The 14,760-nt window shown below is 42.3% G+C and overlaps 3 protein-coding genes across 4 annotated transcripts in view; all 3 read left to right on the forward strand.

The window, feature by feature from the left end:
* Positions 1-14,760, forward strand: part of LOC115180019 (carbohydrate sulfotransferase 11) — a 124,111-nt gene that overhangs the window by 65,187 nt on the left and 44,164 nt on the right. The gene's annotated exons all lie outside the window — the stretch shown is intronic.
* On the forward strand, positions 624-2,647 carry LOC115180020 (E3 ubiquitin-protein ligase TRIM39-like). The gene is made up of 2 exons (XM_029741885.1): positions 624-1,100; positions 1,315-2,647. The coding sequence occupies exons 1-2, from the start codon at positions 639-641 to the stop codon at positions 2,533-2,535; spliced, it is 1,683 nt and encodes a 560-aa protein (XP_029597745.1). The 5' UTR covers positions 624-638; the 3' UTR covers positions 2,536-2,647.
* On the forward strand, positions 10,251-13,582 carry LOC115180017 (E3 ubiquitin-protein ligase TRIM39-like). The gene is made up of 2 exons (XM_029741879.1): positions 10,251-10,398; positions 10,658-13,582. The coding sequence occupies exon 2, from the start codon at positions 10,660-10,662 to the stop codon at positions 12,298-12,300; it is 1,641 nt and encodes a 546-aa protein (XP_029597739.1). The 5' UTR covers positions 10,251-10,398; positions 10,658-10,659; the 3' UTR covers positions 12,301-13,582.

Below are 14,760 nucleotides of genomic sequence, written 5' to 3' on the forward strand. Positions count from 1 at the left end.
AACCAGACGAAACAATTGTAATTTAGCACCGGAGAGAAAGAGAGCTTAGCCATTTAAGGGGTTAACTCTGTTCCAGGAAGATAAATCACATGGCAGTATTGGGTGGGGAGGAGCATTGTAAGGTCACTTTGTTGTAATGAAACAAAAATATATCGAGAGTGAAACTAAACTTGAAAGGCATTTAGGCTTGCAAAGTTTTTCAAACTAAACAAATCTCTACTGTAGACTTCGCCTCTTTTGACACCACAAACAGATTCACGAATACAGAGGACAGTTGACACTATCGTGTTTCTGTTTACTCCTGTTGTATCTGCAGTAGACCTATGTTAAAACTTGTCATCATTTGGTTCAAATATTTAGGGCGACATTTTACTTTTCTAAACACAGGCGCGATGACAATACGAATTTGTCACAAATCTTCTAGTAGTGGGATATCGCTAAACTTCCACATTATTAATGTCCATCTTGATGCAGTTCGTAAAGAGCGGAAAAAGGTCTAATACTGAAAAGTTATTGAAAATGTTGAAGGCCCACAATTATCTCATGGTGAGTGTAGGCTACAATGTCACACTTAAAGGTAAAACCATGCTTTAAGATTGATTAGTATTATCCAATAAAGCCATGACTCTAAAGATTAAATGATAAAAAACTATAAATCATATGGTTTCACCTTTGGTCTCTGTCTAGATATGGCCTCCTCCAGCAGTCTCCTGTCTGAAGAGCAGTTCCTGTGCTCTATCTGTCTGGATGTGTTCACTGAGCCTGTCTCTATTGGACACAACTTCTGTAAGGCCTGTATCAGTGGATACTGGGATACCAGTGACCTGTGCCAGTGTCCAATGTGTAAGGAGACATTCTACAGGAGGCCTGAGCTTCGCATCAATACTTTCATTTCTGAGATGGCTGCTCAGTTCAGGAAGTCCGTTCAAGTGAAAGCTACCAGCAGTCCAGAACAATGCCCTGCTCAACCCCTAGACATCCCCTGTGACTTCTGCACTGGGATGAAGCTCAAGGCCCTCAAGTCCTGTCTGGTGTGTCTGACCTCTTACGGTGAGACTCACCTGGAGCCTCATCAGAGAGTTGCAGCCTTAAAGAGGCGGGTGGCAGGTAGCCTAGTGGTTGGAGTGTTGGGCCAGTAACCAAAAGGTTGCTAGATTGAATCCCAGAGCTGACATGGTAAAAATCTGTCGTTTTGCCCCTGAACAAGGTAGTTAACCCATTGTTTCTAGGCCGTCATTGTAAATAAGAATTTGTTCTTAACTGACTTGCCTAGTTAAATAAAAATTAAATGTTTTAAAATAGACACAAGCTGAGAGACACAACCCTGTGGAGAACCTGGAAGACAGGAGGTGTAAGAAGCACGAGAGACTCCTGGAGCTGTTCTGTAGGACTGACCAGACTTGTCTTTGTGTCTTGTGCTTGAAAACAGACCATATGACACATGACACTGTCCCTCTAGAGGAAGAGTATGGAGAGAGGAAGGCTAAACTGGGGAAGACTGAGGCAGAAGTGCAGCAGATGATCAAGGAGAGATTGAAGAAGGTTCAGGAGATCAAACACTCAGTAGATCTCAGCAAGAGAGAAGCAGAGAGAGAGATATCAGACAGTGTACAGGTCTTCACTGATCTGGTTCGCTCCATTGAGAGAAGCCAGGCTGAGCTCATTGAGGTGATTGAGGAGAAGCAGAAAGCAACAGAGACGCAGGCTGAAGGGATCATTAAAGAGCTGGAGCAGGAAATCACTGAGCTACAGAGGAGAAGCACTGAACTGGAGCAGCTCTCACACACTGAGGACCACCTCCACCTCCTACAGAGCTGTCCATCCCTCTGCACCCCTCTACACACCAAGGACTGGTCTGAGATCAGTGTTCACAGCGATTTGTGTGTGGGGACTGTGAGGAGGGCTGTGTCTCAAGTGGAGGAGACCATTTTGAGTGAAGTGAAGAAGTTGTGTGATGCTGAGCTGAAGAGGATTCAGCAGTATGATGTGGATGTGACTCTGGATCCTGATACAGCACATCCCAAACTCATCATGTCTGAGGATGGGAAACAAGTGAGACATGGAAACACAAAACAACATCTCCCAGACAAGCCAGTTAGGTTTTCTACCTGTCCCTGTATCCTGGGAAAGGAGGGCTTCTCCTCAGGTAGATTCTACTATAAGGTGATGGTCAAGGGGAAGACTGACTGGGCTTTAGGAGTGGCCAGAGATTCTATCACCAGGAAAGGGGATATCAAACTGAACCCTACGAATGGATACTGGACTGTCTGGCTGAGGAATGGAGAACAGTACACAGCTCTTTCTAGCCCCACTGTCCCCCTCTCCCTGAGAGAGAAGCCCCAGAAGGTGGGGGTGTTTGTGGATTATGAGGAGGGTCAGGTCTCCTTTTATGATGTGGAGGCCAGGTCTCATATCTACTCTTTCACTGGCTGCACCTTCACTGAGAAACTATATCCATACTTCAGCCCCAATGTTAATGATGGTGGTGAAAACTCTGCCCCTCTGATCATCTCTCCTGTCAATCACAAAGAATGAGTTTTAACCTGAAAATCTCTAAAATATATATTTTATCATCTGTTGTCCTAAATCAGAGAGAACATTCACTGTAATATGAATACTGACGTGGTTGTTGTTTGTTATCATCATCATCATCATCATCATCATCATCATCATCATCATCAGTTAGACATGATGAGTAGCCTACAGTATGCAGCAGCATTGTAAGATATTAAAACATCTCTCCAGGCTCATAACAAGGTATGATTCATATCTGAGATTTACATTTCTGTGGAAGTTCTGATCGTGAGATATTATAAGCAATATGTTTTTTTGCTCATGTATTGAATATTGACCAAATCTGTATTATTTCTAGTTGTCCTGCTCTCCCAGATGTTAACAATAGTGACGGCTATGACATCAGTTTGGAATAGTGGAGTAAGCTGAGGTGTCTGATGTTAATATAATATGGAAATGGTCTGTTTATTTTGTGGTTTTGCTGTCTCATCACTAGGGCTGTGGTGGTCATGAAATTTCATCAGCCGGTGATTGTCACAAAAATAACTGTCGGTCTCATGGCAATTGACTGTTAATTAACTTAAACACATTGAGCATCTCCTGGCTTCCACACATGATGTGATGAAGACCTTTGAAACATCTACATTTTAAAAAGTCTAATAAATCCATGTAATATAGCCTACACCTGCACAATAAATCCATTAATTATTTTAGACAGGTCTGAAGAAGCATGATATGATGAAAATGTAGTCTATTTCAGAAGAACAGAATAGCATCCTCTGACTTGTCCTTATGTTAGGTCCTGATCTGGCTATTCTAAATGTCTGTGAGCTACGCTAGTTCATTTAGCAGACAAGATTTGCATAGAATTCCATGGCGTTATTTTATAGTATGAAGAATAGAATTGAACAAAGCTGAATAAAATAAAAAAGATATTTTCTCCAAATGATTTGAGGAAGTGCGCACATGCGGCTATTCTGTGTTGAGCGGTTAACAAAGAAATAGGTATTCCTATATGCTTAATTTAGAGTTAATAATGTAACTTTAGTTGTGATACAAACGTTGGACTATATGTTTTGATTTGTAATACATTGTAAGGCTGCATGATGCGACTCTAATGATGATTTGAAAAAAGTCGCTTGAAAGGCATGAGCTCTGCTTGTTTTTTTGTCCAGGCTGTACACACTATATCAGTCTCTCATTCACAATTTGAGAAGCACAAATTTTCCGGTGGCATCCCCTTTGTGTGGCCATAATGCACCCTAAAATTTTTTTGCCTTTTGCAGCCCTTCTTCCTAAATGCTGCCCGCACCGAAGCATCTCTCACTCACATGGCTCTCCATCACGTGATTACATTTTACATTTTAGTCATTTAGCAGACACTCTTATCCAGAGCGACTTACAGTAGTGAATGCATACATTTCATACAATTTCATAATTTTTTTTCCTGTGCTGGCCCCCCGTGGGAATCGAACCCACAACCCTGGTGTTGCAAACACCATGCTCTACCAACTGAGCTACAGGGAAGGTGATCAGGTCTTTCTCACAGGCTACAAGTAAAGACAGACATATCAGGGAAGAAACTGTGCGTGTCCTTATCCAATTCTGAGGTGCATACTGTATTGAAGATATTGGAAGTACTGTCCACATTTACGTTTCGTCAGCCAACATGATGAGTAGGTCTAACGAACAGTAAAAGCACTAGCCTATGTCAATCTACTATCCCTGTAGTACAAAAGTTGACCTATTCTGTGGTGCATTTTTATGGTGAAAATGATATTCCTCAAACTTGAAACTCATGTGCTGCTCATGTATGCCAGTTAGGCTCTACACCCCTTGTAAAGTAGATTAATATGCTTAATTTTAAGTTATTTGGCTACTTTAGTTGTTATACAAACCTACATGAGGTGTGCGACTATGATTCGAAAAAGTCAAAAAAAGGCATTGTTTCTTATGTTGAGCATCATTCACAAGTGATAATATATAATTCACAAGTGATAATATTGTCACCCATCAGACTATTCTTGATTTAATCTTGTCTTTACATATACTAAATAATATATGTGTTAAATTTGTTTTAATTTAGAATGGACCATTATCATGCATCTGTATCAAAACAGGGGCAGCGGAAAAAATACATGTCATCTATGCACTTAAATAGCGAACGGGGACGCTTTTCCCTGGGGTTTATTTTCATGTTGTAAATATAAGCAATGTGCTTAATATTAGGAAAGTTGAGAAATACATATAGTAGGCCTAGCCTATAGAAGGCTGATCTTTTCAGTAGAGGTCATCACTTTGTTTTCTTGAGCAATTGCATAGCCTATAGAAATGTTGCGCAACATGAGCTCATGGGCCCTCATGAAGTGTTTGATTAGATTTTCAAATACGTTTGCATTGATGTCAGAGTAATTAGAGGAACAATAGAGTGCTGAGTACCAGGCAGTTAGCAAGTTTGGCAGGCTACTAATGACCATCAGCAGCATCAGAGCTTCTAGAAGCCTAATTACCATGACTAAACGGTCGTGTGGAATTTGACTTCCTCCATGACTCGTGACCACCGGTGTGGCGGTAATATGGTCACCGCAACATCCCCCCTCATCACCACAATTATCAAAGATCAATTTCATGCTTTACAAATAGTCACCTGTTATGGCACATTGCCTGTCTGCACATTCATTGTGAATAGAGTAATATAATGAGTGAATGAATGAAGAGGAATGAAAGAGAGACAGAGAAATATGAAAGGACATCTGATTGTTGACATTAAACCAATGCCATGACATCAATCCAAACTTGAAACAGATGTAAATAAGCACCAGAGAGAGAAAGAGTTCAGCCATGTAAAGGGTTAAAGAGCAATTCTGCCACTTTTCAACCTCATATTCATCATATCAGCACCAAACCAGTGTCTACATAATATTATGTGAAAACGGTGTGTTTTTATGATCTGTGGTTAAAAAGATAAGAAGAATGGAACAACAAATGCTCCTCTGTGACATCACAGGGTAGGATTAAACGTTTTTAAAAACCTGCAAAACCTGAAATGAGTTTCTAGCCAGAGGGAGGGTATTGTCTTGCTCCCCACGTCACTGCGAATCTCATAGTGTTTGAAAAAATGTTTTAACTTTGATGTCACCGTGTAGAACTTTTTAACCCAACATCAGTGTCCAACCTCACTAATGCTCTTGTGGCTGAATGGAAGCAAGTCCCCGCAGCAATGTTCCAACATCTAGTGGAAATCCTTCCCAGAAGAGTGGAGGCTGTTATAGCAGCAAAGGGGGGACCAACTCCATATAAGCATGTGAGGACATGTAGTGTATGTTGACACTGGTATTGTGCTGGAGACAATGAAAATGAGGTTGAAAAGTGGTGGAATTGTCCTTTAACTCTATTCCAGGTAGATTAAAGCACATGGCAGTTTTTTAAAGCTGATGGAGCGTCAAGTGATGAGTCAAAAGGAATGGATTACAGTGGTAAACAAAAAGGGAAACAAGAAGTAAAGTGGTCATGGAGTCCAGTAAATCCAAGCCTAGTTCTGACTGTTCTTTAGTCAGTGAGGGTTCTTGATTGATCGAGATACCTGGGAGATCTGTTTTGAAGTGAAAATAACAAGAAATTGGTTTATTTAGGGGTTTTGTGTGTCTGAGGAGCAGAAAGTGTGTGCTTTCCACCTGAAAAAGATATTGAATTGTAATGTGTATAGAAGAAGAAGAAAATCAAGGAGGATGATTTTAATGTCACTTTGCTGGTGAAACAAACAAACTTTCCCTCAACAGTGAAACTAACATGGAAAGACAATTATCTTTCAAACTAAATAAATATCTGCAGAAGTCTACGTCTCTGGTCTTGGGTCTCTTTTGACATCACAAACAGAAAGCACTGATCCACAAAGAGTGAGTGCAGAGGACAGGTGGCACTTTATCATGTTTACAGTTTCTCCTGTTGTATCTGCTGTTCAATTTGTCATCCTTTGGTTAAACACTAGTGCAATGCCCTTAGCATAAAGTATCTTTCTCACCAATATTTTGGTGGGACATCTCTCAACCTCTCTTTTTAACAATATCCATGAGAAGGTGGCAATTGTTGCAGATTATCAAGAGTGCATTAAAAGCAATACTCTAAAGGGCCACAATTGTGTTTGAAAATTGTGATTAATTATCTATATCCGGGCTTTCCAACCTTGTTCCTGGTGAGCTACCCTCCTGTAGGTTTTCGTTTCATCCCCAGTTGTAACTAAACTCATTCAGTTTATCAACCAGGTAATTATTAGAATCAGTTGCTCTGGATTAGTGTTGGAGTTAAAACCTACATGACGGTAGCTCTCCAGGAACAGGGTTGGAGTGAAAACCTACATGACGGTAGCTCTCCAGGAACAGGGTTGGAGTTAAAACCTACATGACGGTAGCTCTCCAGGAACAGGGTTGGAGTGAAAACCTACATGACGGTAGCTCTCCAGGAACAGGGTTGGAGTTAAAACCTACATGACGGTAGCTCTCCAGGAACAGGGTTGGAGTGAAAACCTACATGATGGTAGCTCTCCAGGAACAGGGTTGGAGTGAAAACCTACATGACGGTAACTCTCCAGGAACAGGGTTGGAGTTAAAACCTACATGACGGTAGCTCTCCAGGAACAGGGTTGGAGTGAAAACCTACATGACGGTAGCTCTCCAGGAACAGGGTTGGAGTGAAAACCTACATGACGGTAGCTCTCCAGGAACAGGGTTGGAGTGAAAACCTACATGACGGTAGCTCTCCAGGAACAGGGTTGGAGTTAAAACCTACATGACGGTAGCTCTCCAGGAACAGGGTTGGAGTGAAAACCTACATGACGGTAGCTCTCTAGGAACAGGGTTGGAGTGAAAACCTACATGACGGTAACTCTCCAGGAACAGGGTTGGAGTGAAAACCTACATGACGGTAGCTCTCCAGGAACAGGGTTGGAGTGAAAACCTACATGACGGTAGCTCTCCAGGAACAGGGTTGGAGTGAAAACCTACATGATGGTAGCTCTCCAGGAACAGGGTTGGAGTGAAAACCTACATGACGGTAGCTCTCCAGGAACAGGGTTGGAGTGAAAACCTACATGACGGTAGCTCTCCAGGAACAGGGTTGGAGTTAAAACCTACATGACGGTAGCTCTCCAGGAACAGGGTTGGAGTGAAAACCTACATGACGGTAGCTCTCCAGAAACAGGGTTGGAGTGAAAACCTACATGACGGTAGCTCTCCAGGAACAGGGTTGGAGTGAAAACCTACATGACGGTAGCTCTCCAGAAACAGGGTTGGAGTGAAAACCTACATGACGGTAGCTCCCCAGGAACAGGGTTGGAGTTAAAACCTACATGACGGTAGCTCTCCAGATACAGGGTTGGAGTGAAAACCTACATGACGGTAGCTCACCAGGAACAGGGTTGGAGTTAAAACCTACATGACGGTAGCTCTCCAGGAACAGGGTTGGAGTTAACCTACATGACGCTAGCTCTCCAGGAACAGGGTTGGAGTGAAAATCTACATGACGCTAGCTCTCCAGGAACAGGGTTGGAGTTAAAACTTACAGAGAGCCCTGCTCTATATCCATTGATTATTGAATAATATCGTTGATAACCTCATAATACTATATTGGTTTACTCCATTTTTTGTAAACAATTTATGTCTAGTAAACCACAATGTAGCCTATAGCTTCAAATTATGGTGATGCTGACATCATGGACTGTCAATCCTTTTATCCGTACCATATATAATTAATTTCACTCAGGGGCTCAACTTACTGTTGGACTAGTAGAATACACAAGGTGCAATTTCCGAATTTGGTTACAATTTGTTTAGATTTTTTTTTTCGTTAGTCACTGACAGTCACTCAATTAACTCATGTCAGCTAACATTTTTGTGTAGAATTGCAGGAGATTAGCTGTAAAACTGCACCCCAAAGAAATCTACCCATATTAAAATGAGTAGAATTGCAGCAAATTTGCTTTATAACTGCAACATTTTCTTGAAGTAGAGAGAGATGGGATAGTGGAGGTATTTTACATCTCACACTCCTCTTATCTAAATCCGCCATGCAGGTTGTGGTTTTAGTGTCACTTCACTTAGTCTGTGTGTGTGTGTGTGTGTGTGTGTGTGTGTGTGTGTGTGTGTGTGTGTGTGTGTGTGTGTGTGTGTGTGTGTGTGTGTGTGTGTGTGTGTGTGTGTGTGTGTGTGTGCCAGCGCCACTGTGCTGGTGCGTGGCTATGCTGGTGTGTGTATACAGTATGTATCTGTGTTGTCTGGTCGGAGACAGTGGAAACTTCCTGTGTTGTGCTGCTGCCATAGACATTGCTCCCTTTCAACAGAGCACCCTCTCCCTCTCCTCCCCTCTCCCTCTCTACTCTCACTCTGTTCTTCCCTCTCTCCAATCACTCTCCTCTTTTCTTCCCACTCTCCAATCACTCTCCTCTTTTCTTCCCACTCTCCCATCTTTTTCTCTCTGCCCTCTCATGGGATTTCACTGACCTGAAGCCTTGTTACACTGTTTCTCTGTAATAGGGTTTCAGGCAGCTCTCTGTCTGGTCTTGCTCCTCATAAATGGCATCATGGAAAACTCATACCGCCTGGTCTGCCCTCTGTGGAAAATATGGTTTTACCCCATAAAACAGTAACCTTGTCTGGGTTTATAGTGTGTGTGGCCACAGAGCAGTGTTCATATCAGGTGGTTCCTGGTTCTATAATACAGAGAGAGAGGGAAGAGAGGAGGGGGAGTACAGGTGGTTCCTGGTTCTATAATACAGAGAGAGAGGGAAGAGAGGAGGTGGAGTTACAGGTGGTTCCTGGTTCTATAATACAGAGAGAGAGAGGGAAGAGAGGAGGGGGAGTTACAGGTGGTTCCTGGTTCTATAATACAGAGAGAGGGAAGAGAGGAGGGGGAGTTACAGGTGGTTCCTGGTTCTATAATACAGAGAGAGAGAGGGAAGAGAGGAGGGGGAGTTACAGGTGGTTCCTGGTTCTATAATACAGAGAGAGAGGGAAGAGAGGAGGGGGAGTTACAGGTGGTTCCTGGTTCTATAATACAGAGAGAGAGGGAAGAGAGGGGGGGGGAGTTACAGGTGGTTCCTGGTTCTATAATACAGAGAGAGAGGGAAGAGAGGAGGGGGAGTTACAGGTGGTTCCTGGTTCTATAATACAGAGAGAGAGGGAAGAGAGGAGGGGGAGTTACAGGTGGTTCCTGGTTCTATAATACAGAGAGAGAGGGAAGAGAGGAGGGGGAGTTACAGGTGGTTCCTGGTTCTATAATACAGAGAGAGAAGGAAGAGAGGAGGGGCAATTACAGGTGAGATTAGTATGAAAACGAGATTCTTCCTCCAGAATGTATTGTGTTTTCTCATGGCAGTCTGATGGGAGCTGGTGCTGTGGTGCAGGTGTGTATGTGTGTGTGTTTGATTGGTGCCTGCGTGGCCTTTGAATGCTGGCTGTGGGAGTGGAGAGCAGCGAGGTTCAGAGACAGACTGCCCTCAGTCCTCTACACAGTGTGTGTTGACTGCAGTGATTGAAACATTGTGATTCTCGGAAGAGTAATGTGAAAGCTGTATTGACTTTAGTCCTGGTTTATTCAATACTGTTTTAATCAGTATGACATTTAAAATGATCAGTTAAAGTTGAGCCATGTAAAGGGTTAACTGTTCCAGGAAGAGAATCACTCAGCAGTATCTGGTGAGGAGGAGCATAATTAACGTCACTTTGCTGAACTGAAACTAAAGTAGAGACACAGTATATTGTGTACGGGACCAAACTATCCAGCACATCAGAAGTCTATTAAACAGCAATACGTTCAGACTATACTCTGACTCTCCTAGCCTTTGACACAACAAACAGGAAGGACAGAGATATCATCCACGAAAACATACAGGTGAGTAGAGAGATTGACGTGGAAAGTTAAATCGAAGATAAGCTTTACTGTGTTTACCGTGTAGATTGACTTATTTGTCCAGATTCTACTGTATGTTACACTTGTTATCCTATAGTTATAAGATGTATCTATGTTGTAACATCATGTATCAAGATTTGTTAATATCACGTAAGACAATATTGACCACTCTAAAGCTGAATCTATCAAGAGCTGACTGATTCCACTAAATGCTATGGTTTCACCTTTGGTCTCTGTCTAGATATGGCCTCCTCCAGCCGTCTCCTGTCTGAAGAGCAGTTCCTGTGCTCTATCTGTCTGGATGTGTTCACTGAGCCTGTCTCTACTCCATGTGGACACAACTTCTGTAAGGCCTGTATCAGTGGATACTGGGATACCAGTGACCTGTGCCAGTGTCCAATGTGTAAGGAGACATTCTACAGGAGGCCTGAGCTTCGCATCAATACTTTCATTTCTGAGATGGTTGCTCAGTTCAGGAAGTCCGTTCAGTGGAAAGCTACCAGCAGCCCAGGGCAACGCCCAGCCAAACCAGGAGAAGTGTCCTGTGACTTCTGCACTGGGATGAAGCTCAAGGCCCTGAAGTCCTGTCTGGTGTGTCTGACCTCTTACTGTGAGACTCACCTGGAGCCTCATCAGAGAGTCCCAGCCTTAAAGAGACACAAGCTGATCAACCCTGTGGAGAACCTGGAAGACAGGATGTGTAAGAAGCATGACAGACCTCTGGAGCTGTTCTGTAGGACTGACCAGACTTGTCTTTGTGTCTTGTGCTTAAAAACAGACCATATGACTCATGACACTGTCCCTCTAGAGGAAGAGTATGGAGAGAGGATGGCTAAACTGGGGAAAATGATGGCAGAAGTAGAACAGAAGATGCATACACATTTTAGGAAGGTTCAGGAGATCAAACACTCAGTAGATCTCAGCAAGAGAGAAGCAGAGAGAGAGATATCAGACAGTGTACAGGTCTTCACTGATCTGGTTCGCTCCATTGAGAGAAGCCAGGCTGAGCTCATTGAGGTGATTGAGGAGAAGCAGAAAGCAGCAGAGAGGCAGGCTGAAGGGATCATTAAAGAGCTGGAGCAGGAAGTCACTGAGCTACAGAGGAGAAGCACTGAACTGGAGCAGCTCTCACACACTGAGGACCACCTCCACCTCCTCCAGAACTGTCCATCACTCTGCACCCCTCCACCCACCAAGGACTGGTCTGAGATCAGTGTTTACAGTGATATGTGTGTGGGGACTGTGAGGAGAGCTGTATCTCAGCTGGAGGAGACACTGAATAAAGAGATGGAGAAGCTGCCTGAAGTCAAACTGAAGAGGATTCAGCAGTATGATGTGGATGTGACTCTGGATCCTGATACAGCACATCCCTACCTCATCATGTCTGAGGATGGGAAACAAGTTCAAAATGGAAATGCAAAACAACATCTCCCAGACAAGCCAGTTAGGTTTTCTACCTGTCCCTGTATCCTGGGAAAGGAGGGCTTCTCCTCAGGTAGATTCTACTATGAGGTGACGGTCAAGGGGAAGACTGACTGGGATTTAGGAGTGGCCAGAGAGTCTATCAACAGGAAGGGGGATATCACACTGAGCCCTACGAATGGATACTGGACTGTCTGGCTGAGGAATGGAGAACAGTACAACGCTCTTTCTAGCACCATGGTCCTGCTCCACCTGAGAGAGAAGCCCCAGAAGGTGGGGGTGTTTGTGGATTATGAGGAGGGTCAGGTCTCCTTTTATGATGTGGAGGCCAGGTCTCATATCTACTCTTTCACTGGCTGCACCTTCACTGAGAAACTCTATCCATACTTTTACCCTGGCAATAATGACGGTGGTGAAAACTCTACCCCTCTGACCATCTCTCCTGTCAATCAGACAGAGTGAGTTTTCAATTGAAAATCTAACGGACCAGTCACATTTGTCAATTTAGAATGAATCATTAACATTCATGATGAGTATCCAGCAGCAATGTAAGATATTACCAAATATCTCTGTGCTCATAGTAAAGTATTTTTTGTGATACAATTTTCACAACATAAAAATAAATATTAACAAACAAAACAGACACAACAAACACAGTCAACACTGCACAATGTCACTTATAAAGTATGACTTTACATCTGGGAGTTACATTTCAGATGAGGTTCTTATCGTTACATCATATCAGCACTACATGTTGCGTGTTTGTAGCTAGTTATTGTTTGCACTGTATATCTCTGTTGATCCTGACTAGCTATAATGAAGACTGTGCATGGAGTAAAATTCTGGATTTTTAGGAAATAAAATGCATTTGAATAGTGATAAAATTGTCATTCTATCTAATACTGTCCCAAATGTTTTACAATAGTGATGTCTATAGAATCAGCTTGGAACAGTTGCAGTATGCTATGGGGTCTGTGGTTGATATCATATGGAAATGTACAGTTTGTGGTAGTTGATGTAATTGTACTAATAAATGGTCCCGTGTGGCTCAGTTGGTTAGACATGGCACTTGCAACGCCAAGGTTGTGGGTTCAATTCCCATGGGGGACCAGTACTGAAAATGTATTCACTCACAAGTTGCTCTGGATAAGAGTGTCTGCAACATGTGATTGAATTGGATATACTTTTTGTAAAAAAGGAAAATCTACCTGATGATATGGTTGTGTGTAAAATGGTCTGTTAATTTTGTGCTTTTGCTGTCTCATCACCACAATGATCAAATAGAAATTGTCCTGCTTAAAGGCCCAGTGCAGTCAAAAACTAGATTTTCTTGTGTTTTATATATATTTCCCCACTGAGGTTGGAATAATACTGTGAAAATGATTAATACACTTTTAGTGTGAGTTGTTTGAAAAGACAGTCTGAAATGTCAGCCTGTTTTGCCTGCCAGGTGACATCAACAGGCGGTAAATGAGTTAATTGACCAATAAGACAGAGTTCCAAACCTCTCTGCCAATAACAGCTAGTTTTCAGTTTCCCCCACTCAGACCACTCCCAGACAGTCCTATCAAAAATTCTTACTTGAGAATTGCCCTTTGCTAAAAAGCTATTTTTGTTTCTTTTTGACCATTGTAATTGAAAATAATCTCAGTGCGGTACTTAATTGTTACCCAGAAATAATTTGATATTGAGATGAAAACGGCTGCATTGGACCTTTTAACAAATAAAGGCACCTGTTATGGCACCTTGTCTGTCTGCACTTGTAAAAACATGAATGACATTCATTGTGAATATAAAGGAGATAACTAGTGTATGAAAGAGAGAGATAAATAAATATGAAGTCAGTAAATAATGCATCTGACTCTTGACATTAAACCCATTATGCCATAAATTAAAACCAGACGAAACAATTGTAATTTAGCACCGGAGAGAAAGAGAGCTTAGCCATGTAAGGGGTTAACTCTGTTCCAGGAAGATAAATCACATGGCAGTATTGGGTGGGGAGGAGCATTGTAAGGTCACTTTGTTGTAATGAAACAAAAATATATCGAGAGTGAAACTAAACTTGAAAGGCATTTAGGCTTGCAAAGTTTTTCAAACTAAACAAATCTCTACTGTAGACTTCGCCTCTTTTGACACCACAAACAGATTCACGAATACAGAGGACAGTTGACACTATCGTGTTTCTGTTTACTCCTGTTGTATCTGCAGTAGACCTATGTTAAAACTTGTCATCATTTGGTTCAAATATTTAGGGCGACATTTTACTTTTCTAAACACAGGCGCGATGACAATACGAATTTGTCACAAATCTTCTAGTAGTGGGATATCGCTAAACTTCCACATTATTAATGTCCATCTTGATGCAGTTCGTAAAGAGCGGAAAAAGGTCTAATACTGAAAAGTTATTGAAAATGTTGAAGGCCCACAATTATCTCATGGTGAGAGTAGGCTACAATGTCACACTTAAAGGTAAAACCATGCTTTAAGATTGATTAGTATTATCCAATAAAGCCATGACTCTAAAGATTAAATGATAAAAAACTATAAATCATATGGTTTCACCTTTGGTCTCTGTCTAGATATGGCCTCCTCCAGCAGTCTCCTGTCTGAAGAGCAGTTCCTGTGCTCTATCTGTCTGGATGTGTTCACTGAGCCTGTCTCTATTCCATGTGGACACAACTTCTGTAAGGCCTGTATCAGTGGATACTGGGATACCAGTGACCTGTGCCAGTGTCCAATGTGTAAGGAGAAATTCTACAGGAGGCCTGAGCTTCGCATCAATACTTTCATTTCTGAGATGGTTGCTCAGTTCAGGAAGTCCGTTCAAGTGAAAGCTACCAGCAGTCTAGAACAATGCCCTGCTCAACCCCTAGACATCCCCTGTGACTTCTGCACTGGGATGAAGCTCAAGGCCCTCAA

This window comes from Salmo trutta, chromosome 40, assembly GCF_901001165.1.
Source record: "Salmo trutta chromosome 40, fSalTru1.1, whole genome shotgun sequence".
In the NCBI taxonomy this organism is placed as follows: domain Eukaryota; kingdom Metazoa; phylum Chordata; class Actinopteri; order Salmoniformes; family Salmonidae; genus Salmo; species Salmo trutta.